The 26,340-nt window shown below is 38.8% G+C and overlaps 1 protein-coding gene across 1 annotated transcript; it reads right to left on the bottom strand.

The window, feature by feature from the left end:
* Positions 1–6: 6 nt before the first annotated feature.
* VPS36 (vacuolar protein sorting 36 homolog) lies at positions 7–25,471 on the bottom strand. Its single transcript, XM_046664973.1, has 11 exons — positions 25,316–25,471; positions 17,684–17,752; positions 16,185–16,255; positions 12,800–12,914; positions 11,092–11,181; positions 10,295–10,381; positions 4,035–4,067; positions 3,843–3,920; positions 3,068–3,202; positions 1,736–1,801; positions 7–348 (listed from the first exon to the last, which is right to left on the bottom strand). Exons 1-11 carry the CDS (start codon positions 25,409–25,411, stop codon positions 280–282), a joined length of 909 nt encoding a protein of 302 aa, XP_046520929.1. The 5' UTR covers positions 25,412–25,471; the 3' UTR covers positions 7–279.
* Between the last annotated feature and the right edge of the window lie 869 nt (positions 25,472–26,340).

The following is a 26,340-nucleotide window of genomic DNA, read 5'->3' as shown; positions in this document are numbered from 1 at the left end:
CTGGTTACTCTGGCCTCATGGGAGGTGCCTACATTCTACTCTCACTGCCCTCAATCCACAGCCATCAGACTACTAGCACCCGCAGGCCACGCCCAGCCCTAAGGATGGAGGCCAGAATGACAGAGATGCTTGTGGGCCCAGTGAATTCTGTTCACACGGAATGTAATTTCAAGAGGGGCGATATGGTGGCTGGCCCTGCAGGACGGCACCGGGCAGGGCTTGCCTGTCCACTCTGTGAGGAGTAGCGACTACAGCCAGAAAGGCCCCGCGGAGGACCTTTTACCTGAGAGGTAATTTCAGCGCTTCCAGCATCTTGCACGCATTCACTAAATCTTCTGGCGAGAGCAACTAATGGGGAAAAAAATCCAGTTTACACTGAAAATTAATAGAGTGATGCTATATAATTATAATGACGACTGAAACAGAAGAGCAAACTTAAAGCATCGTTTATCAAGGATTTTAGGTAGCTTAATCACTACAAGGCGAAAAGGATTAACAAAGAAGCAGACTTCTACTCATTAAAGCAGTGCTATCCAACAGAAACAAAATGCAAGTCATAAATGTAATTTTTAATTTTCTAGTAGCCACATTAAAAAAATAAAAGGAAACAGGTGAAATTAGTTTTAATACGTACATTTTATTTAACCCAATAGGTCCAAAAATTCAACACATTATCAATACAAAAATTACTAATGAGATATTTAAGAATTCTTTATTCTGTACTAAATCTTGTAAAGTCAATGTATAATTTACACTTAGAGCACCTCTCAGTTTACATTAACTACACTTCAAGTTCACAGTGGCCACACGTGGCTAGCTAGCGGCTACCCTTCTGGACCACATGGCCTTAAAGACTCAGCCCATGTGGTGGCTGACAAGCACAGCTCTGAGTCACAAAGAATGGCTCCAGAGCCAGCCCAGCCTGGGTCCAAATAATTTGCCATGGTCAAATTATTTAATCTTTCTAAGCTTCAATTTCCTCTTCCCCAAATTATCCCCCAGACAGGGACAGTAAAAGTAGGCCCCTCATTGAGTTATTGGGAGGCTAGATGAGGGAACCCTTGCAGAGTGCCTGGCGGATGGTGAACACTCACTGATGGCAGTTATGATGACTATTGAAATAAGAACAGAGCAGAGGCTTAGCTCATGGGGCGGGCTGAATGCTGGAGAGACAGGTGTGGGTCATTTGTATGGAGATGACACCACAAAACTGATTTAGAGGGCACAACGGCGAGAACCCTGGAGGCCAAGGACATCTGGGTGTGAAGGGACAATGAGAGTTGAACAGCGGCTGCAGATTCAGAGCCAAAGAAGCAGGGCAGCTTTTTCTGTATCATTTACAGGCAATTGGTATCCAACCCAGTTAATTCAAACAGGTAACTATCACAGAGAAGGGGCATCACACTCAACCTTATTAATCACAGCAATACGAACACAGAACATTAGAGCTGAAAGGTATCTGTGCGTCCAAACCCTTATTTTAAAGGTAGAAAACCTGAGTCCAGAGAGGTTAAGTAAGCTACTCAAGGTCACTCAGCAAATCACTGGCAAAACCAGGAACAGAATCTACCTCCTAGACCCCAGGGCAGTATTCTATTCACTGCACCACACTGCTTCTCCAAATAGTTTTGATATTCACAAGGCTTCCTCAAATTCTATTCACTATAGGGGAATTTGTACTATATTAAGAAAGTCTATAATTAGTTAAAAGAATATCTAAATATTCTATTCTTACTTCCATTCCTCGAGCTCGGTTTACTAAACAGTATACCTCTGTGAGTGACATTATTCCTCCTCGTTCCTGTTAAAAATGAAACAAAAGAAGTATTACGTTACACTTAGCACCAGTTGGCATTTAACAGAAATCACAGAGTGAAATCAGAAATCATAAAATTTCTTAAGAAGCTTTTAAAAACTGTATTTACAAACAGGAAGACCTGTTCAGATACCCTGAGGCAATTCAAATTCAATACTTGGACTTGTCATTATTACTGTTTTAACATTTACTCAATGAAAAAAGGGGCTCTCTTCTTTCATGTTTCAGAAAGTTATTTAAATATTTCAAGTTATTCCAACTAATAAATGAAAAAAATCATAGAATTAAATAGGAATATCACCATTTTACAACCCCTAATAAAGTAACAGATCTCCATAATGACTACCAATGGCTGCCAACATCACAAAAAAGGACGCTCAGACGTTATGTACCTCCTGATGGAAATACACAATACCCTCTATAAAATACTCTTGTCAGGGAAAAAAAAGAGCTTCTAGATATAACTACCAGTTTACAGGGAATACACAGGGCAGGGAAGCATGTTAACGTGCAAGTTGGCAAAATCCAAACTCTGAGACACTCTGTAGGATAAACCTACTAGTTTCTTCAACCAGTAAATTGTGTGTGGGGGGGGAAAGAAACGGGAGACAGGGCAACCCATGGAATTAAAAAAAAAAAAAAAAAAAAAACTTGAGAGAGAAATCAACCAATTGCAATGCATTATAATTACACACTGAAATATTTACAGTTTAGGTGATGTGATGTCTGGGATTTGCTTTAAAATAATTTTGAGTGGAAGTCGGCTTACAGATGAAGCTGGATGTCGGGCACAAAGGGATTCATCATACTATCTATTTTATCATATGTTTGAAATATTTCTTAACATAAGTGCTTTAATAAAGTTTTGATCGCCTTAATAACGCTGACTAGAAGATGAGTCTGTATTATGAAATAATTAATAGTAAACTATATATTAAGACTAGATATATGGGAATATATCTAAATACACAGAGATCATATATTTCCTTTTGAAAGTAAGAGACAAAAACTTCATATCAAATAGATTTAGAAAGTTATATATATCCGAAATGGAAATTGAAAACAACTTAGAAGATTGACAAAGAATTCATTAATAAATACACAGAACTAATTTATTATTTTTGAAAGAAAAAATAACACATTAGTGGAATAGTAATCACATCATGAAAGGGTTGTGCTCTTGTTACCATTTCTGATGACATGGAAGTAATTCAACACAATTTAAAAAGACCATTTAGGTTTTGTTTTTACCTCTAAAGGCGCCTGCAATATTCCGGCCAGCTGTTTGGCCAGCTGCATGTGGTACTGCGTGCCCGAGCCGTAGGTTTCCCTGGTAACTGGGTTAGCTATTCCCATGCTCAGCAAATAGGATTTAAACCTGATGGTCTATAATGAGAGGAGAAAATGCACAAAAAGGCTATGCAGAATTAGTCTCTGTACTCCAACATTTGAAATCCTTCCATCATCAATTCAATTCTACTCAATTATTTCCATATCTACCCATTTCCTCTACTGTGTTTCTATACTGTGAACTATATGAAAGTGAACTTCTAGCAGTTCCCTGCATAAATCTGATTACTTTTCTTCCTTCTCCTATCTTGATATCTCATGCTCCATTTACCTCACAAGCTGGGTGCAAGAGGAGATTCAGATAACAACTATGCTATATTTAATGCCAACCAAATGATACAACCAAAAACTTAAAAAGGAAAATGGCTGTGAGCAGATTGTAGACAAATTTAATGAAACAGATATCAAAATTACAGATGTGTATAAAAAAGCCACTCCTTATACATTTCACTCTCTCTGTTTTGCACACCCCAGGAAAAGATATCGAAATATCCTTTAATCTTACTAGAACTAACAAAGTTTTTACGGTTCACTTTTTCTTTAGCACTTTCATATATCCTCAAGTGCTAAAAGAAATAAACCACTACATTAAGAAAGCAAACTGGTAAACCACCACCACATCACTGTGTTACTTGTGTAACCCAGTTTCCAATGCCTTAAAAAGCAACCTATTTACCTCATCTTCTGTGATGTCACCTTGCTTGTCTTTAATCTTATTAGCAATTGATTTTGATAATTCCACCATTTCCCTAGCCTGTCAAAAGAACAATAAGACAGAAATCACGTCCCCAAAATGTCTGCTAACGAAATACATTTTCCAAACTGTATCATAATTGGTATGAATCCAATGGGTGTAAACGACATATACCTTCACCATCAGCTTGCTGAGGTCTTCAAAGGCCTGAAATGAGAAATGAGTCTTTGTTGAAATCTGCCTAAAGAACTAAAATTTTTTAAAGTAATGAAACACTATTTTCTTCCCTATGATAAAAATTTATCAAATTTTCTAACAAATATCAATTTATTTATATAAATATGTCTACGAATAATAAATCTACCTTATTCTAAGAATTCAATTTAGCTAAGAAAACATAAATTTTCCAAAACAAACTGTAAAATACAAATTTTCAAAGAGAAAACAGTGATTAAACAAATAAAAGGTAACATAACTAATAGTTCAGAAAATATTATTTATTGTTCTTTGACACAAGTAAGAAAATTTTTCAGTTTTTCTCAATGGGAGGGCAAGAACCAAAGCGTCGTAAGCTTCCGTGGCTGAGAACGGCCACGTGTGGCTGCAGGAGCACTCTGTGCATGACAGTTTTGACTTTAATAGCAGGTGTGACTTACTGAAACCTCAGCCTCTGAATGGTGAACACGTTAAACCTGTAGCTTTGGCTACAGCAGATATCACAAAAACACTCAAATACCACCAAAATGTATCTAAATGAAACCCATCAACTGCTAATTTACTTCACTGAATATCCACTTCAAAGGCCTCTTCAAACTCAACCAGACACATTTATAATAAATTACTTTAAGTTACCAACAATATACTTCTAGTGCAGAATATCTTATGTCTAACAGACATGCACACAGATGTTATTTTGTAAAACCAACTCTGCAACTTATCACTAATTGAAAAATTTTTCAGTCCACGTAGAATAGTGGCCAAGAGGCTCTGATTAGCTCATGCCCATCTTTATTACACGCAGGGAAGTATCCCCCATCTGCAAAAGGACTTTGCTAGAAGAATAGAGTGTTGTGTAAGACTCTTATGGCCGACTCAGGGAGGCTCGTACTGAAAACAAAGGGGAATGTGCACACACCTAACAGGAATTTCCTCAGATAAACAAAAGGCTTAAACACAGGATTCTTATCAGCAACAGGCAGCAGATGCAGGAAGCGTTTTGTGGGAAACTCTGGGCACCAGCTCTGAAACTAAGTCAATTCTAACATTTAAATGGAGGGCAAATCAAACACCGACCTAGTTCTCAAAAATAAAACACACAAACACTTTATACACTTAGATTTTTACTTTGAATATAAAAAATATTGTATTTTTTTACCTATGTAAAGAAAGCTTGCAAGACAACACTTTTAAAATTGTATATAGTAAATAACTTTATTTACTGTTTCATATTTTCATAGAAAAATAAGCTAAAAGTAAGTCCACACAGACTTATAAATTAGCCCTCACTGCTTATAGTCAGTAAAAAATATACTTTAGTGCCTTAGAAGAATTACCTATAAAATATTTTAAGTAATTATAAAACACAAATAAAAGCTTCCTCATTTCTATTTCTATTATTCTAAAATTTGGAATTAGCCAACTATCCAAAACATGGGTGGAGAAACCACCCACAATAAAAATTAAAGCAATACCCATTCTATCATTTTATCTGCCAGTTTAGAAAACCTGCTATCCCTCTACCACATCCGCAGTCAAATTTCCACTCCAATTTTGAGAAAAATGCACGTGCTTTAAAACCATGGGGTACCTCTTAAGCTGATTTATAGCATTAATTCTGACTGACTTTCAGTCATTACTTTGGTTATTAGTTTCAATAACGACTATATATTCTTGAATTCTGTTTCAATATTTTCGATTCCGTGCCTTTGTATATTCTGTTCCCTCCACCTAGATCCTCTTATCCTATGGTCATCCACTAGCATCTGCTCATCTGTGAGGCCTTGACTTCCATCACTTCTGCCAAAAGCCTTCTCTGACTCTGAGGTTAGGGGTCATGTTATGTGTTCCTATTATGGCCATGATTTTCTCCTAACACAGTGTTTCTCACACGAAGGGCATGCCTGTTTGCCTGCCTGTCTGGCTCATCACCACACTATCCAAAACACCTGATGCATGGCTCATGTAATGTGCAAAATTAGTTCACTGTTCCATGCCATCTCCAAAAGTGTCACAAAAAAAGGATGACAACAAAAGTCACTGAAAGAAGACAGTGATAGCACCTTCTGGGTGGCAAAGAGAGTGGCCATGATGTAGCAGACTACACATGCCTGCAAATCAGGAGGCCTGAGTTCTCATAACCCTGGTTCCAAATCTAGTCACAAGCTCTGAGATGATTATTTCTCTGGATAGTAAGAATCCAGGATTCTGGGAAGATGGTGGCTGTGGCAGCATAGTTTTTGAATCTCTCCAAATCCCAACATAAAAACATAGAGATCAACTAGATTTCAAAACCAAAAACCCACAGGCAGCATATACGACAAAAGTAAGGGACAAGATATCTACAAAAACCCCAAGATACAAGCAGGTGGGGACAAACCACCAACAGCACAAGACCTGCAAGACATCAGCATCTAGGCCAGAGAAGGAAAAGGGAAGCAACAGGGTGACTGGTAAGTGTGAGAAGAGAGCCCCAAAAGAGCCAACAGTAAGTCAGGGGAAGGTGAGTCGGGCCAATCTGAGAACAGCAACTAAAATTGGGAGGGCTCTGCCCACTTCAGTAGTGGGTGGTCCAAGGGGTCCTCAGAAGGACTGAAGCTGCCTATGAACTCTGGAAACTGACCCTCCAGGCTTCCCCTCCAGGACAGCCACCACAGTGGGGAGAAACTACTGAGAGAGGAATCAGAAACTGAGCAAGGTGGGGATAATCGAGAGAAAGGGAAAAAAGGTCCAGATAGAAGCAGAGGATGGGAACAGGGTCAGGGAAGCAGAGAAAACAAGCTGCCCCCTTTTGGAACACAGCATGAACACAGCAGAGAGTGAGCTCCCTGGAACAAGAAAAGCTACCCTGAACTAGATCCTCCTCTAAAAGGTCAGGAAAACTAATCTCATATGAAAATTAGCAACAGCAAAGTAGCATGGTCAAATCCCACACAGAATTATTATAGGAAAAAAGAAAATAAGGAGCAGAATGGCAGTACAATGAAAGCATACCAGAAAGCTATGCTCACGGATCAGATCAAAATTTAACCTTCTATTTCATGATGAGCTGACAGATGTTAATAAAATGACACAAGCTGTGAAAGGGCAATATAAATCAGAAACGAGGTGACAAGATTCAGGAAAGAATTTTTTAAAAAATCATTTCCGAAATAAAGACTACACTAGAAAGAACACAAGACTGAATAAACACAACAGATAATATCTTAAGAAAAACAAGTGAAAAAGAGGAAAATTTTCTAAATAGAAAAGAAATGAAGAAAGAGACAAAAAGGGGTTGAAAGAAAGTCACAAACAGTGAAGACAGGCAACATACAGCTAATAGGAGTCTCAGGAGAAAACATCAGAGCAGCTATTGAAAATGATAATATAGAAAAACTTCCCTGAAATTAAAAGAAAAAATTTATGAAACTAAATGTTGAAGCACATTGTGTACCTGAGAATAACAACCCAGAATAACTAAAAAATAGACACATTCCTGTAAAATTACTGGGCTTTATAAGAAAAGAAAAACAACATTTGGGCATCTAGGAAAAATAGCAAGTGACTTTTAAGGGGAGAAAAATTAGATTATCATCACTCTTTGGCAGCAACACTTCATGCCAGACAAAAAATTGAAAGTAACATATTGAAGGCACTCGAGCAAAGAAAATATAAGCCAAGGATTTTAAATCCACCGAAACTGACCTTCATGTGTATGGAACACAAACAAGCCAGAACTCAGGGAACACTGTTCCCATGAGCACTTTCTGAAAAATCTACTAGAAGATGAGCTTCAGACGACCAAAAAGAATAGAGGAGGTCACCATACGGACTGGCGATTTCACACATGCAGTTACTTAGAAAGCTGAGACTGCTGAGCGCCAAAGGGCAAGTGTCTGTAGTGCTTGAATGCTCAGACGATATAGATACAACACACCTATTTTTAAAAGGTGGGAAGAATGGAGAGAATATACATAAAAAATTCTTTTTAAATGTTTTAGTAATTATTTGATAGCAAGTCCTAAATTTGAAAGGAAGTATCAGTATGACCTCGTGACCCACTTATATTTAAACAAACAAAGAAAAAATCCTGCTTCCACTGAAAAGGCCTAGAAATGAAGATCAACCCAATAGAGATGCATACGCCCGGCAGGCAGACTGTGGTTCTGAAATACTATTTCCTACTAAAAGAAACCACAGCTTCTCAGATTACAGATCTGGGGCAGGAAATGTACAAGACGGTCCTGGGACTTTTGTCACACCAGATATTGAGGAAGCTATCAAAGTCCACCAGGTCACATCGAAAGCACTCAGGAGCCAACTTGAAGAGGCTCCCACTGGCCAAAGATGGGACAATTTGTGCTTAAAAGAGGATAACTGCAATTGGTTGAAACCCATCAAATATGTTAAAATTTACAAATTCATAATAATATACGGAAAAAATCTAATTAGTCACCTTTGGAGGATGACAAAGAACAATTTATCATCCTGATGGTAAAGGAAAAAGCACTCATCCTGTCTTCCCCGCATGCACTGTATCACTGAGTAGCCAAATAGTGAAGGGAAGCATCTCTTTAAAAAGCATTCCAATAAATGAAAAATAAATCATAAAATATCACCATTTGCAACCACAAATGAACCAAGAGATCTATGCACTGAACATTAACAGCTGCCAACATCATAAACAAAGACATGATGTACCTCCTGAATCTGATCAAGCCTCTGGATCCAGCTGCCAATTTGCAGGAAATTCACAGGGCTAAGGAACACGTACAACTTTACCATAAATATGCGATCAGCAACCCTAGACCACGGGCACTTCAAATACCCTTTGTTCCTAAACAATAATCTGTATTTTCAATTAGTGGGCCCAGAATAGGTACTATGATGGTTCATTTTATGTGTCAACATGACTAGATCCTAGGGCGCCCAGGTCTTAATCAAACATTATCCTGAGTGTGTCCGTGAGGGTGTTTCCACATGAGGTTAGCATTTGAATCAGCAGACTGAGTAAAGCAGATCGCCACCCTCTATGTTTGTTGGTCTCATCCAGTCTGCTGAGGGCCTGAAGGAATAAAAAGCTGGAGGAGGGGAGAACGCCTTCTTCCTCTGCCTGATGGCTTCGAGCTGAGACATCAGTCTTCTCCTGCCCTTGGACTGGGACTTAACGCCATCAGCGCTCCTCGTTCTCAGGTCTTCGGACTCAGATTAGAATTTACATCACTAGCTTTCCTGGGTCACCAGCTTGCAGATGGCAGATTGTGGGACTTCTCAGTCCCCACAATCACATGAGCCAACTCCCTATAATAAATCTCATGTGTACATATAGAGAGAGATATAAATATAGAGATATAGCTGTATCTAGAGAGAGATCGATATCTCTATCTATCTCCTATTGGTTCTGTTTCTCCGGAGAAACTTGACTAATACAAGTTTTCAATAACTATTTGCAGTTTTGACTTTGATTGATTACATCTCTGAAATTCTATGAACAGCACTAATCAACTGAATTTTACTTAAAAACTATCATAAAAACTGAAGAATTACTTCATACTATAATTTTATAAAAACCTAAGACCACTGTTATATAAACACGGGAAAACAAATATGTTTAGATATATTAACTAACTGCGGAATCTAACGCATAACTGGTTTTCTCAACTAGAGTTCTTTCCCCTTCACTTGAATTTCCTCATATATGAGGAAGCTTCAGAAACACTGTATTGTCACATGCTCAGAGTCGTTCTCCTGTGGAAGTGATGGCCTGGTTTGAGCCATTCTTACTGTCTCTGCTTCTGGTCCCTGAGCGGTCATCAGCATAAAACAGTGTGGTGTCCAGCCAGGATCAAGGGCCACAGAACAGCAATTTCCCTCGACCAAGTTAACCAAACATCCAGAATAAATTTTAAAGAGGACCCTGAATTTATCAGGAGTATCTTCCAATACTCCATCTAGACTTTAAAATTTACAGACAGCAATCCACAATGTTTTCTAACATCACAGAAAACAAATTTGCATTTCTTTTTTAAAAGATTTTTGGAAAAGATTTTTAAAACACGTTTTGGCTAAATTACACCAACCTGAAATAGATCTGTTAAATGGAATAAGAGACTATGTGGCTTTAGGCAAACTAAATACATGCCAGTACACAGAATGGATTTAGTCAAAGCTGTATCCAAAAAGATAAATACAAATGGCTGAAAAAGACAGCTGACCAGAACTTGTATAAGAGTTACCTCAGAAATGTTTTTGTCAGTTTCTTTTCTTTTTTCTTCCAGTTTCCTTTCAATACCTACAATTCCTACAGCTCTTATTCTTCCTGGCTGAAAAACAAAAGTAGAAAATAAAACATACAAAATAGGAAGGACACGATCTTTTATAACCCGCCACATTGTGTTTTCAATGGCGGGAAAGGACGCACAAAGAACCAAAGAAAAACAGCATACAAATACAGCTAGTTTCCTTTCAAAACATTTGTTGGTTTCTTGCCATAACATAATGCTCTTCAAATTATTATAAAGAAAAACTGAACATACAATAAATGGCGTATTTTTACTGTGCATTTTAGATATAAATTTAATTTCCTATTCATTTTTGTCCTTTGGCAAGCTATTATGTATATCATGTAATAATGTGCAAAAAATTGTAGTTAAAATTTTGATGCTTGACAGTTAATTATACAAGCTACTTTTCCACACTTGAATGTCTGCCTACAGCTGGTGGTTAATTTAGACTGGCCTGGGAAACGACACCCAGTGGTACTGTTTCCTCAGATGCCACAACGAATATATAACAGAACGCAGTGAGTAGACTCTAACTTCCACCACCCCAAGAATCACTCCAGTAAGCAGTCATTTATTTTTACTAAGTATTTACTGTCTACAGAGCACTAATTAGGTTCTGAGAAAATACATTTTTAGTCAGTATCTCATTATTTTCTTTCTGGCAAGTTTTATAACCACAGAAATCTTTTCCCTTAATGATGCAAGTACAAGGCTGAAAATACTGAACTAAAAAACAGCTTTCCAAATACCTGGGGTCCTCTATTTGTTTGTAATGACTGGGAAACTGGCATATTCTCCCATCTTCTCTGGGTCATTTCTTCTGATAAACGCCTGTAAAACTGTTATGCACATACATACACTTGAAATGAGTCAGTCAGGCTGTGACATCCTCATACAAATCATTACTTAACATTTCTTTAGTTGAAAGGCCTGTTCAGTCACTTCCAACAAGCCTAGAATTCTCAGAGACATCAAAAGAAATCAAAGGAAGTTCTTTTCTTGGATCAACTTCAGAAAGTACAAAAGAAAAAAAAAAGGAACTGACCTTCTATAGAATGTGCGCTATTCTCAACAAAGAGATGAGTGACAATGAAATAAATAGCCTTACTTTAAACAATCCTGCATATGTGGATTGTTTTCAATCTATAGCAAAACAGGCACAGTGCCAAGAAAAATATACAACTATTATCCATCAAGGAAGCAGAAAATAATCTGTCTAGTTAAAATGTGAAGCCAGAAATTAGGGCCAAAAATGCCTATGCTCACAAAAAAATCAATGATATTTTTCTACTAGGGTGAGAATGACTTCAGTTAGTCACTTATATTTTCTTAGTGCCTAGTGTGAGAGGAGCCCTGGGTGAGGTGCTGTAAAAGAAAAAAAGAGCTTAAGTAATTGATGCTGACAAATTGAAATGGCAAGCAATAGGATATATTGGAGTATATGAGGAAGCCATTTGGTATAAACCTAATTCGGCCTGACTTTGTTTTTTTTTTTCCAAAAGGGCCTGACTGTGGCCATTGAGCACGCATTGTATATCTGCTTAGACATTTTGAGATAAAGGTGCAACTTCCCTCCCCCCCCCAACGTTGGCATCTCCTTAAAGATTAAGCATCTTTCTTTAGGCTGGGAACTGATTGCAGCGCTCATCTGTGACTGCCCAGCTCCAGGCAACAGACCTGCCACCCTGCGGGGTTCACTGAGAGAGCAGACCTATCTGCTGTTTCCATCAATCGCTGTGCTGACAGAGCACCCTCGGGACTATTGTAAAAGGGACATTTCAATCATATGTGAAACATACTCTTTGAGGGTATATAACCACCGTGTATATCCCCACTTCTTTGGAGTGATCTGTTCCTTTGTGGAAAGACTCTCCCGGGTTACAATCCTCAGATTTCAGCTCAGAATAAACTCACCCAAATTTTCATTTATAGATTGGTTATGGATTATTTTTGTCGACAATGCTATCGATGCGGAGATAAACACACATTGGTAAAGAATACCTGCACAGCAACTTATTAAACAGGACATATAAACTATCATACTATGGAATAAGTACTTAGGTGATCAGATTTGTGTGGAGTTAATCAAGATTGACTGACTGATTTAAGGCTGGTGAGCTTTCAGATACTGAGGTAGTTTAACATTTCACTGCATTATACTCTGTCCTTTAACCAAACTACACCTCAAAACTTTACTAGGGGCCCAATGGCATGACTCAGCACATTTCCAGCCTCGGCACCTTCCTTGTGACCACACCCTCCTGCTTCCTGTTCCCACTGAAACCTAAACTTCATATTCTCCACTGATAAGGCTTAAGATATCATAAAAATTTTATTGTAAAAGTCTGGTGAAATCTGGTGTGTTGTACAATATTGCCCTCCATCATATTAACAGACAATAACAAAAATACATACAAGAACACATTTCTGGTCAATTTTATCCCTTTAGAAACTTACCTCAATCTGGCCATGCTCTTTGAAGGAGAGTTTGATGTAGGAGTTCCTACTACTCTGGAACGGACCAGGTTCTTTGTTTGGAGGAGCTGGGTGAAGGTGAACCACTATTTTGGCACTAAAGAAAGGGTGAATGTAATGTATTTAATTGTCCTTTAAAAATCACTAACTCTATTTTTATAACTTTTAACATATTTCAGATCACTTTTAAAATTCAGGCAGAAACAAAGAACATCCTAAAAGGAATCCTTCTAAAGTTTGTATTCATTTATTATTAATGAACCTTTAAAAACTATCTCTACTTAGGGGCCGGCCCCGTGGCCAAGTGGTTAAGTTCGCGTGCTCCACTGCAGCGGCCCAGGGTTTACCTGGTTCAAATCCTGGGCACGGACATGACACCGCTCATCAGGCCATGATGAGGCAGTGTCCCACATGCCACAACTAGAAGGACCCACTGCTAAAAATACACAACTATGTACTAGGGGGCTTTGGGGAGAAAAAGGAAAAATAAAATTTAAAAAAACAAAACAAAACAAAACGATCTCTACTTAAAACTTACAAACTATGAACCAAAAAGTTCAGGTTACTAGCTCTACAGATTAATAAAAATGTGGTTTTAGGAAATAAGTTCAAAATAACTTCTCATAATTTGGGGTGGTTTACGATTTTGGTTTATGATTGGGGTTTCCCATCTACAGAGTCATCGCCCGAGGTTGCCAGGGGGCCTATCATCTCTGCAGAGCATATTTCTTTACTTGTTTGAAAACAAAATGTGAAAACTTATCTGGGTAAAACTGACCAGCTGACGTTTTATTAAAACTCCATCCAAAACTAACATTCTACAGTGTCATTTTTGGAAAATATCACTCAGTCAACAGCATGATCTAGAAAGATATCCAATAGCAAAAACAATTCTCGAAACACTCCTACTCTAGGAATACAAGCTACCACAATCTTTATGACTACCGTGATCTTCTATGCTAGTAAAAATACCACTGTATTTGTTCAGTTTTATAAGTCTTTTTTCCTCTTTTTTTCCCAGCCTGCTCAGTAAACAATCTTCTATAAAGATGAGCAAAACCAAAAACTCAAATATCTTGGATACCCAGCTTAGAGCTTCTCTTTCTGACCACATTACAGATTCACCTATTACTCAATTTTACTTTGTTTAGGCCCATAAGTTGCCTAAACATCACTGTAAAACTGACAGACCATGTGTGAGGCCTCCTCAACAGAACGGGTGCCTTGGTTAGTGACCTGGGGCCTATATCCTCCATCTGTTCCTTTGTGGTGAACAACTTTAAGTGGAGTGAGCACAGCAACTGTGCAACCAGAACCACAGGACTCTCTGAAATGCACTGTCAAGTACCGCAACAAAACCATGGCAATTAGGATAAAGTGACTGAGCAAAGGTATTACAGAATCTTTAAAACGAAAAAACCTGAGCTACTATCAGATTTTGTCAAAGGAAATCCAGTGAAAAGCTAAAAGAGTATGATACAAAATGAAGTTTAAAAATCCAAAAGTCAGCATAAAAGATCCAGGCCAATTTTTTCATATATTCATTTCTTAAGTTATTCAGTTACCATATTTCATCAATTTTAAATTCACCAAATCCAAGAAGCATCTTGGGTTCAGAGATGTTAAAAGGTTAAAATATGCATACACCTTTGAATCATGAGATACGGTAATTGTTTGGGGGGAGGAGCTGGGAACTGAAGAGAACACTGGAGAAAAGTTAACGTGGCCACATTACTGAATTCCTCCTCAGTGGAGATGTTTAAAAATAAGACACTAATGTGAAGGTAAATATTTTAAGTAATTTTGTTAGAGAGTTTAGATTTCCTTGGCAAAGCAGGGGAAAATGCAAATGATCTGGAACACTTTTAAAGTTTCACTTTGTAGAACTTAATCAGAAAAGCAACATATACAAATAATGAATTATGTCGTACACCTGAAACTAATATAATGCTGTATGCCAATTATACCTCAATTTAAAAAAAGAACTTAATAAGATGGAGAAAAGTGACAAGGGGGAAAATATAAATCAGAGAAATAGCCTACTCTAGAAATCTATGCCTTATTAATCTTTTCAAAATGTTGGTTAGTTTCTTTTATGCCAAGCAATCTCTTATGCTAGCTACATCATTATAATTAAGGCACGCGTTGCATTTTCAGTGAAGCTCAACATTTGTTTAACTTCTACTGAAGTACCTAACTCAGCTAAAGCTAAAGATCAGCCCACATGGAAAAAAAAAAATTCCTTATCAGCAGTATTTGTTCATAAGTTGCCCTCAATTATGCATACTTAAAATATAAAGCCAGAATTTTGATATACTTGAATAAACAGAAGGACTTTAACCTGTAGCTTTAAACCAGGGGGAGCACATCTCCTGATCTGCCTGGGACAGAACCATTTTATGCTTGCCCTGGTCTAACTGTACACAGCACCCCCAGTACTCTTATAAATGGCCCAATTTGGACAATAACTATTATGATACTCTATTTAATACTAATACCTGAAAAAGTCAAAGTTGAGAAACTTAATGATCAACTAGAAATAGGAGCAAACTCAGTTATTTTTCTCAGACAGGTCAGTTCTGATTTTAAGTACTGAATGATACATACACAGACATGTAAAAGCAAATGTTTGTGGAAATACATACAGAGATAGCTGGCCCACATTTATTATCACCCAAGGATATTATAGCAAACCTTAGTATTCGATTCATGCTTTAAAGAATGACTTCCAGCAACCCAAAGGCCCATCAACTGATGAATGGATAAAGAAGATGTTATATATATATATATACAATGGAATACTACTTAGCAATTTAAAAAGACAAAATCATCCCATTTGCAATAACATGGATGGACCTCAAGGGTATGATATTAAGTGAACTAAGCCAGACAGAGAAAGACAAAAATCATGTGATTTCACTCATAGTTGGAAGACAGACAAACACATGGACAAAGAGAATAGATTAAGTGGTTAGCAGAGGGGAAGGGGGTGGGGAGGAGGGGGCAAAAAAGGTAAAGGGGTACATATGTATGGTCATGGATAAAAACTGGACTATTGATGGAGAGCACAATGCAGTCCATACAAAAACTGATAAATAATAATGTACACCTGAAATTTCAATGTTATAAACCATTATGACCTCAATAAAATAATTCAAAAAAAAAAATGACTTCCATTCATCAATGAGTTTAAGGTGGGAAAATACCATCTACGGGGAACTCCTTTTATTTATAAAGCCCCCAAACACAATCAACAGATTCATTCCCACATGTGCACTCAGAGCACAGCAATTGAGCAACTAAGTTAGTGATAACAGCTTGACTGGAAACATTTTTGTGAATAAAGTCCGTAATATATAGACCTTACCTTTTCCCAATTCCAGCTGCCTGTTCTTCAATAAATACAATTTGGGAAAGAAGAATGGCCATGCAGCATTCCTAGGAGGAAATTGATGGAAAACACGATTCAGGAGACTCGTCAGAAATCGTTGTTTTATAGCATTAATAGAGTGCCATATACCTTTAAGATACTTAATAATAAAAATAAGAATGTGATTTTATTCCTTAAATAAACTTGAGGAAAAATTGAATGAAAACAATACTGTGGTGGCATTTTGCTACATGAAAGAAATAAGAGGTTTAAAAGCTGCTGTAACTTCCTTTGTTTTTACAGTAGGTACATCTTTTAAAAAGCAGTATTTATGTGAAAACTTTTTACATATAATATATTCTTATATGGAAAACAAAAAATAGAACAGGTAAATCAAAACAACTTTAAGAAATGTGTCATATGGGTGATTTTTCTTCTTTATAATTTTCTAGCCTTCACTCATCCACCCACAATTCATTTTTAACAGAAAACACTCATGTAGTTTCCCTTTATTAGTACATTGAATTTTGAAAATTATTATAAATGACTGGTTTTTAATTTAATAGGTCTAATGATTTCTAAATTAGCCTCTTTATATGCTCATCAAAGAATTACACAAAGATTATTTAATTTATAAACACATGGATTAAGGATGCCAATCCCTCCAAAAAAGATTTCTTTCCTGAATGCATACTTCTTTTAAAAGAATTAGACGACATTAACAGTTCCAAGGCATGCATTATCAACAAGGGTAATAGCACCACTAAGGGGGCAAAAATTGGTTTCTCAGGGGCAAAAAGAATCTCAGTTTTTGCAATGGTTAGTGGCCTTTCACAGAGCCTCAGTACAGTATATAGTTTATTTGTGGAATTGACATTTCAAGGGGAGGGAATTATGAAAATAATGTAGAAAAGACTGCTTATTTTACCGGCAACGCTTAAATTTACACACACACACACACTTTCAAGTTAAAGCTCTGTGGAATAAAGATATCAGCTCTATACACATAACCTGTTCTCTCTTCCTAGAAATGAAAAAACAAGGGGGTTTCTCCTCTTGCTGAGTGACTTAGAGGCAGTTCTTCTTGGTATCTAGGTAAAAGCACACACTTCGCAGCATCCTCCTCATTCTCAACAACAGTCAGGGAGAACAGACTGTTTTGAGAGCGCATGAATTTTTTGAAGGACCCCTGACAACCAATAGGAGAACTGTTCCCATTACACACTGAACATTCACGTATGGGGTAGGATCTGACTGGTGTTTAAAAGACAAGAGTCAGCGTGACTCCCTCTTCAGTAACTACAGACTTTTCTGGAGCTGAATGAGGGACAACACCTTAACTCCTCTATCTGCTCTCCATTAAGAGAGCACATGGGTCACACTCTTTTGACATTCTGAAAATGAAAATTTATTACATCCACATATAGATTTGCCAGAAAGGGAATAAAAACTTCAGCGATTTAAAACCTAGAACAGATGCAAAAACTCTGTCTTACATGATTTTTCTGATCTCTCCAAATTAGTCGGTGTGTACTAAGAAGGAGGGTCCCAGCATCAAATTTTATCTAGAAAGACAAGATTATCACAAAATATTAATAACATATCACTCAGTGTGGTCCAGATTTTCTTTCTCACGAATTACACAAGAGTAACTTAATCATATAAATACACATTTTAGAATTAGGCTTACCACCAATTAAAGAGAAGCAGTGCCACACATTTCATAAGCTATATATACAGCCTTGCTAAAATTAGGAAAAAATTCCAAACCACCTAGAAGTGTAACAATAGGGAAGTAGCTAAATCAACTATTTACATTCATACTATGGAATCCATGCATGTTAAAAAGAATAATGAGGTAGAGCTAGACGGACTATCATAGAACTCTAAGACATAGACATAGTGGAGGAAAAGGCAGTTTACAGCCTATTACATATAATGTAATCACACAGATAGATAGGTAGGTATAGATAATCTCCATATTCCCCCAAACTACATGTGAGATATATATATACACATATATATACATATACATACACGTGTGATATATATACATACATACACACAGAAGCAGTAGAAAAAGGTCTAAATGGAATACTCAGTGATTTGTTAACAATGATTATCTCAGAAAAAGTGTGAGGAAATGGAAGGAAGAGAAGCAAAGGGCCCTCTTTAAAAACTACCTACTTCAACATTGATTGAATTTTTTTTACCATGAGATTGAATTCATGTATAACACTCACATAATTTTTTTAAATAATTTTTAAGTAATAAGAAAATCCAGAAATAGATACAAGCACATACAAAAATAAGTATGGATGGAGAATCAATCAATGGCACTGGGACAACTGAGGTGCCCAGTAGAAAAAAAACATAAAGTTGAAATTATACCTAACATACTACAGCAAAATAAGTTCTAGATGGACCAAATATATGAGTTAAAAAGAAAAAACATTATAAAAGCACTAGAAAAAAATCTTGAGAGGATTTTTTAAATAATGTCAGAGTGAAGAAGGTCTTTCTAAGAAAAACATTAAACCCATTAGCATTAGAGGAAAAGACTGATAAATTCAATTCCACATACACATATGCACATAAATTCTTCATGGCAAAAACCACCAAGAGCAAAGATGGAAAACTGGGGAAAATAACTAACCCAAAACAGAGACAAAGCACTGATTTCCTCAATATATAAAATACTCTTACAAATCAATAAGAAAAAAGCCTATAATCCATTAGAGAAATGAGCAAAGACTATTAACAGAAAGTTCAGAGAAGAGGAACTACTAGTGACTCAAACACATTAACAGATGCCCAATCTCACTGATAATAAGAAAAAGGCAAATTCAGAAAACATCAAGAAATCTCTTTAATCCATAAGAGTGGCAGATGTCAAAAAGTTTGATAATATTGTGCTTGTGATGCATAGGGGAAATAAGCATTTGCACACATTGCTGAAGGGACAACCTCTATGGAGGGCAATGTATTAATATCTATCAAAAATACAAATACCACATATTCTTTGACCCAATAATTGCACTTCTAGGAATTTATACCACAGAGGAATTCACACGTGTGTACAATGATATGCTTCTAGGCTCTTCACTGCTGTTTGTCAAAAGCAAAAGGTAGAAAACAATTTAATGTCCATCAATGGGGAAATGTACTCTATACAACGAATGACTACTCAGTCATTAAAAAGATCAAGGAGACTCGTTATGGACTTACTGTATTTGATAAAATCTAAGATGCTATTGATTGTAAGATGCATCCTAATTCCAGAGCTGTTAAAATGTGGGGGGGAAATGTGCATTTAGAATTGATGAAATATGGTAAATTCTCCACCCAGATAAAGTGCAAAAAGCAAGATTTAGAACTTTGTATGCATAGTATATTACAAATTTATACCTTAAAATGGAAAAAACAGTATATTTTATACAAATACTTATGTATGACATATATACACAGCTCTCCAGAATGATGTGCTGGTGGCCTCTGAGGGGAAACTGGGTGACAAAGAGACAAGGGTGGGAGGGAGCCTTTTAACTTTATACTTTTTGTGGTTTTTGAATTTTTATCATGGGATTGTATCACCTACTCAAAATATAAATGTAACAATGTTTTTTCAACTATAATACAATCACAAAAAATGCCAGCTAGGTCCTTAGGACCAAATCTTTAATCTTCATAATTTGCTATCATGCATTGAAAAATAAGCAAATTTTAGAGTTGGAACCCAAGAGATTAATAAATCAAACCACTTCATTTCCGTTAAAAGCAAAAAATATACTGAAAGCATTTTTATTAACTCTAATTACTAGAAAGCAGAATTTGTCAAGGTAGGACTTGCTTGTACACTGTTGAGGGGTAATTAATTATTTCAAAAGTTCCAAAGTTGGTCCCATTTATAAGGTTGCCTTACAACACAAACTAAAAGGAAAGCATTTTAGAGAGGGTCTAGTTTATTACAAATAATAATCCTTCTGAGTTTAAAATATGTGATTATAAATATTGGTCAAGTAGATAATCAATTAGAACATTATATATCATTCTTAAGTAAAAATAATCATAAATTTAATTATGTATGCAATTGACAATGTATTACAATCTACTCATGATATTAATATAGAAAAAAGTAGGTTTCAAACTGGTACAGATAGGGGCCAGGCTGGTGGTGTAGTGGTTAAGTTCAGCATGCTCCACTTTAGTGGCCCAGATTCATGGGTTTGGATCCCAGAAGCTGACCTATACCACTCATCAGCCATGCTGTGGCGGCGACCCACATACAAGACAGAGGAAGACTGGCACAGATGTTGGCTGAGGGCTAGTTTCCTCAAGCAAAAAAAAAAAGCAGAAGATTGGCAACAGATGTTAGCTCAGGGTGAATCTTCCTCATTAAAAAATAAAAAATAAATAAAAACATTTTTAAAAAATTGTATAGATAGCATGATTACACACACACACTCACAAACACATACACACACTCACAAACACACACACACAGAATATGCCTAAAGTAACTGTTTGTGGGTACTAGGATTACTGATTATTTCAAGTTTCTTCTATTGGCTTACCCATATTTAACAACTTCATTATTTGTCTAATTAAAAAAATGATAAAGAAATTTGTTACAGGCATATATAACTTCATGTAACTCTCAAATGTATAGAAATTATTTCTTGTTAAATCAAACATATGCAGAAAACCTTTGTTTTTAAACATCTACTTTTTAAAAAATTTTTTATTTTATTTTATTTTTTTCAAGGAAGATTAGCCCTGAGCTAACATCTGCCAATCCTCCTCTTTTTCCTGAGGAGGACTGGTCCTGAGCTAACATCTTCCTCTACTTGATATGTGTGACACCTACCACAGCATGGCTTGCCACACCGTGCCATGTCCACATCCAGGATCCAAACCAGTGAACCCTGGTTGCCAAAGCACAACCTGCGTACTTAACTGCGGCGCAACGGGGCTGGCCCACTTTTTTTTTTTAAGGCATGCTTTTTGGTGAGGAAGATTGGCCTTGAACTAACAACACCTGTTGCCAATCTACCTCTTTTTTTCCCCCCTTCTGTCTCCCCAAAGCCCCAGTACATAGTGGTATATCCTAGTTGTAGGTCATTCTAGTTCTGCTATGTGGGATGCCACCACAGCATGGCTCAATGAGCAGTGTATACATCTGCGCCCAGGATCTGAACCAACGGACCCTGGGCCACTGAAGCAGAGCGCACAAACTTAACCACTTGGCCACGAGGCTGGCCCCAAAACACTTTGTTTTTTGCCAAAAAAGTCCTTGTATAATAAATAATCAACACATTTTTGATGTGAATTTTAAAAAATTATTTTCTAAGAGTAAGGTATGACTGTATTACTAATATATTAATATTAGAAAGTATTAAATAATATGATTAATAAGCTTTAACGGTAAGAGACCTCTTGAACCATCTAGGTGAAATACACTCTGTGAGAGATTCTCCCACCAAAGCATTTCAACACTTTTGAGAAAAAACTTCATGAGTTCCATGTTTCCCTCTGAATCAGAAATAGAATATACATATTCCTGGAACTTAAGTCAGTCTGGCTTCAAATTTTTGGTTAATCTGTATGCGAAACCAAAGAAGTGAGATTAAGATATTTTAAAAATCTCTTTTTTGCCAATGATTAAGATTTCTCCTTTCCAAAAGAAAATATTTAGTCAACTTGAGAGTACATGATGCTACATCAGAGCATAACAACTCTGATTAAGAAACTGCATGTTATCTTACTGAAATCCAAGTATAAGGATGTGAATGTAAAGCTGAAGCCAGAGTATGTTCCCTTGCTATGTCAATTAAGAATGTGCAAATGAAAAACGCTGCTGCTCCAAGGAAGAAATTGTGTAATAGTTCCCTTCAGGCATTCCAAGGATTATGAGCTAAATCTGACAGACAAGTTTCAGCTGGTTTGCTTCTACCATTCAGAGGTAGAATAATGTTAACTACTTAAAAACTTGATCTAATTTAGGCATTTGCTGAATAAGCTCTGATTGCACTTCTTTTGTTTTTAATTTAACATTTTTCTGTTATAAAAGTAATACACTATTGAAAATCTGCAAAACATTTTTTTAAAGTCTAAAAAAGAAAATGAAAATCACTCATAATCATATTAGGCAGTGTGTCTGTGTACACACACAGGTATACACGCAGACATGCACGTATATGTGTACGTGTATACATATATGTGTGTGTGTGTACAATCTTTAGATAAAACTAGGCCATGATACTTACAGTTCTGTAACTTGCTTTTTTCACTTAGCAGCCTGTCATTAGCAATTCCTCATACTGATTAGGGCATGTCAGATTTAATTAACCAACCCCTTTGGTGGACATTCAGATTGCTTCCAATTTTTCCCTAATAATATATAATATATAATAAAGCTGAGACGAGCATCCTCATTCATTATATTTTTCTGCCTCTCTGATAATTTCCCAAGGGTAAATTCCTAGAAGTAAAATAGCTAGCTGTAAGAAAATAAACATTTTCTAAACCTTCTAGTATATGCTGCCAACTTGTCACTTTACACACTACTAACATTATTTTAACACACTTCTTACATTATTTTGTAACTTGGCTGAGGCTAGAGAAGCTTCTGTGAATTGAAACAAATGACCTGTCCACACTGCTTATGAAAACACACTATGTGGTCATACTGAGCCCATGAAATCCATGCCTGTATAAACAAGCAAGCACGAATTTACTCACAAGAGGCACCTGGGCGGTGGGAAGAACAGCCTATTCTCGCTCCACTAATTACTAATTGTGGACCTTGGAGAGGTCACAGTTTTTCTCTACTGTCAACTGAGGGTCTCTGTCCTCATCTGTGGGAGGATTAGCTCTATCAAACATTACACAAAGAGGCTGCCACGGGTGACTGCTGTATTTTTGAAGTGCCGCAGCGCAGTGAACAAAGCTGTGGGAGTCTGATCAACAGATATTTAACTCCTGTCTCTCCTGATAACTAATTCTGTGGATCTTGGGCAAGTCACTTTCTCTCTGCGAGTTATTTTCTCATTCAGTAAAATGTTCACCTCACATGTCCAGTGAGAGGATTGAACGAGATCATGTACAAAATTATTGGGACAGAGTAGATGCTCCACTTATTCAGGGTTTTTAAAAAAACATATTTCATACCCACAATGAGCCAGAAAATAACAAGGCTGAGTAAGGCACCCTTCCTGCCCTCCAGGAGCGCCCAGCCGGTCTCTGAGACAGCCACTGCACACTCGCCTGGGGAACGTGTTGGGCTCCAAAGCCATGAAGGCTAAGAAGCCTGGACGGCAGTACCTAGATCAATGGAGCCAGTGAAAGATTTTGAAAGGAAACTTGATCAGACCTGGAGGCCTATGTGCAGATTCCTAGAGTCTTTAGACCACGTGAGGTCTGGAAGCGTTCCAGTAGAGGAGGAAGCCAGGACACAGGACGTTCCCCCAGGAATCAGCCTGGCCCGCAGCCATACTAGGGACAGCTCAGCAAGTGACCGAGTAGACCAAGCCCAGGGGCCACAGCGTGGAGCAGGCTCTTCTTAGAGCTCTGCTTCAACTCAAGACAGCCACACCCCTCTCTCACCACGCCCAGCTTTTAGAACAGTTGAGAATTCTTGGCTAGATCAAAGGCTCTCAACTAGTTTTCCCACAGCTTTCTTCTTAATCCTCTGATACCTATATCTACTTGTCTGCTAAAACAGAAAGCAAGACATTTAAAAGCAAAAACTAGAATTTGCTGGTTTAGTAATGGTTTTTTATATACAGGTACCAATGGTTTTGATTTTTTTATTGTTTTAAATATATCACAGTTATATTATGTGCCAGGCAGAGTGTTCCTAATTTGCATACTAGAATCACAAAGAACGACAGAGTGCGGTGCTCAGAGAAAGCGTGACTTTCTGTAGGGAGTGGCTTTGGAAAAGTCTTTGAAGATCACCGCATCACTGTCAGCATGGGTTCTGAGAGTAGGGGCGTAGCCAAACCCGCTAACGCAGGTTGATTACGCTTCCCACTGAAAACAGTTCCAAAGGTGGGACCTTGGTGTAAAAAACAAAAACACTGAGCTGTCACTTCAACCAAAAGATGCAAACCCAAGTGAGATCAAGTGAAAAAAAGAATGAGGCAGTAAATGGAGTAAGTCCAAGCAAATATTTAAGAGAAAGACCTTGACTCAACAATGCAGGCCAAACAGTACATGGGAAACGCCCTACGGGAGGCAGAACACCTGGGTCTCCTGTCGCAGCGGGGTAACCCCTGCCCTCCAGCATCCAGGAGGAAGGAAGCCCAGGCTTCTGCAAGCACCGAGCAGCTCCACGAACGAGTGCAGAAGCACAAAAGGAAGTTTCATGAACCAAACTGCAGGGAAGGGGAGGGGGGGCAAGTGAAAACTTCTGGGAACTAAAAGTGCTAGTGAGTAAACGGGTTTTTAAAATTTTCCTAATTCCAGCCTATCCATTTCAGCTAGAATAGGATGAAATGCCCGTAGTTTGACGTCTCCACACAATGTTTACACACAGTTCCTATTTCTCCTCCTAATGTGCAAACGCATCTGGGAAGGGTGCCGCCTGGACCACCCGGCAGGGCCCGCGACATCACGGGACAGGCTGCTCTCTAAAGTAACTCCCAATAAAGAATCCTTATCGAGGGCGTCCCAGCCACCCACCGACACCTCCTTTCAGAAATCCCTTCAAAGCCGCCCGGCCCCGCCCCGGCCCGCGCAGACTGGAACCGCGCGGCTGCCACGAGGTCCCCCACCAGGGCCCCCGGGTGAGGAGACGGAGAGGCTCGGCCGCAGCTCGCAAAGGCGGGGCCGGCCTGCCGGGTCGTGACGCCGAGATCGGTGCACCGAGGAGCCTGGGGCCGCCGCCCCGAGCGCGCAGGCCCGGCCGCGCCAAGCAGGAAGGCGGCGGGAGGAGGGGAGCTGCCGTCGGCCGCGCGCGCCGCCACGTTCCCTACCCGGAGCCGGGGCCGGGAGACGCCAGTGGGGAGGCGCCGCCGCCCGAGGCCGCGGCCCGAGCCGGGCCCACAGGAGGAGGCCGGGCGGGCCGGCCTGGGTGCGCGCCGAGGGCTGGGAGCGGGGCCGGGCCGGGCCGCGCGCCGCCCTACCTTCTCCTCGCCGTCGTAGATGCGCACCCCGCGCTGCTGGATCACCAGGGTCTCGTTGATCTCCAGGAGGCCACTGGTCCACACGAAGCGGTCCATGGCCGCCGCCAGGCCGGCCCCCGCCGCTCGCCCGCGCTGGCGCTCCGGGGCTGCGAGCCGAGCGCCGGGCAGCCTGCGGCGCCCCCTGGCGGCGGGCGGCAGGCGGCAGGGACGGAGCCGGGAGCGGATGCGGCGCGCCCGGAGCGCCCTGGGGAGCGCGCGCGGCCCCGAGGGCGCCAGGGACGTGGAGACGTGCTTGGAGCGCCCCCTGGCGTCCACCACGCCCTATGTCCAGTTGAGAGCTTAACAGGGCCTTTGAGGGAGCCCAGACCGCAGCTTGAACTTCCTTGTTGCGCGTTATTCCTGCATGTCTGTGCCTTTCTCTTGTCAGTGCCCAGCATGTTGCCATCTTCATTGAAGGCTGTAAATAATTTTTTTCCAAGTGAACATTTATAGCCTGAATTGTTTTTACACACCTGCAATCAGTAGGTAAGTACTATTTTGTGCCCCCCCTTTTTTTCCATTCAGATCACTGTCGTTTAAAACATTTCCAATGTTAACACAGACCTCATGAATTTACTCTAGACAGTATTTCAATGTATAAAGCTCCCATAATTTACCTGTAGGTTGGTCCCCACACACCCATCCATGGTGGCCTCTCCCACCTGCCAGGCGTCTGCCACTGCCTCTGTCATTTTATTCATAAATTTTGCGTTATAAATGGAGCACCTATATTGGTACTTCTGTAACTGATATATTTTTTTCCCTTTAGGATTATTTTCTTAGAGTGTCTTTTCAAAATAGAATTACCACTTTAAAGAGTTTGTACACACTTTAGAGAGCCTGCTACACATTGGGGACTTATTTAACCAGGAGGCAGTGCCACCAGCAAATTGGTCTTTTCCAAAGTGATATAAAAAAATTTGTTATATACTGAGGTGTATGGGGAAGCCATTCTGGTGTAAACTTGAAATTTTATTTGAACCAAA

This window comes from Equus quagga, chromosome 6 (genome assembly GCF_021613505.1).
Source record: "Equus quagga isolate Etosha38 chromosome 6, UCLA_HA_Equagga_1.0, whole genome shotgun sequence".
Lineage (NCBI taxonomy): Eukaryota > Metazoa > Chordata > Mammalia > Perissodactyla > Equidae > Equus > Equus quagga.
Note: the sequence above shows the minus strand (reverse complement) of the source record. Positions and strands in the feature narration are given on the sequence as shown.

Coding starts and splice junctions, on each gene's coding strand:
- VPS36 (XM_046664973.1), bottom strand. CDS start 25,411: ATGGACCGCTTCGTGTGGACCAGTGGCCTCCTGGAGATCAACGAGACC. Junction 11,182..12,799: donor AAGAGCATGGCCAGATTGAG/GTAAGTTTCTAA, acceptor TGTGCATAACAG/TTTTACAGGCGTTTATCAGA. Junction 10,382..11,091: donor AAACAAATAGAGGACCCCAG/GTATTTGGAAAG, acceptor TTTGTTTTTCAG/CCAGGAAGAATAAGAGCTGT.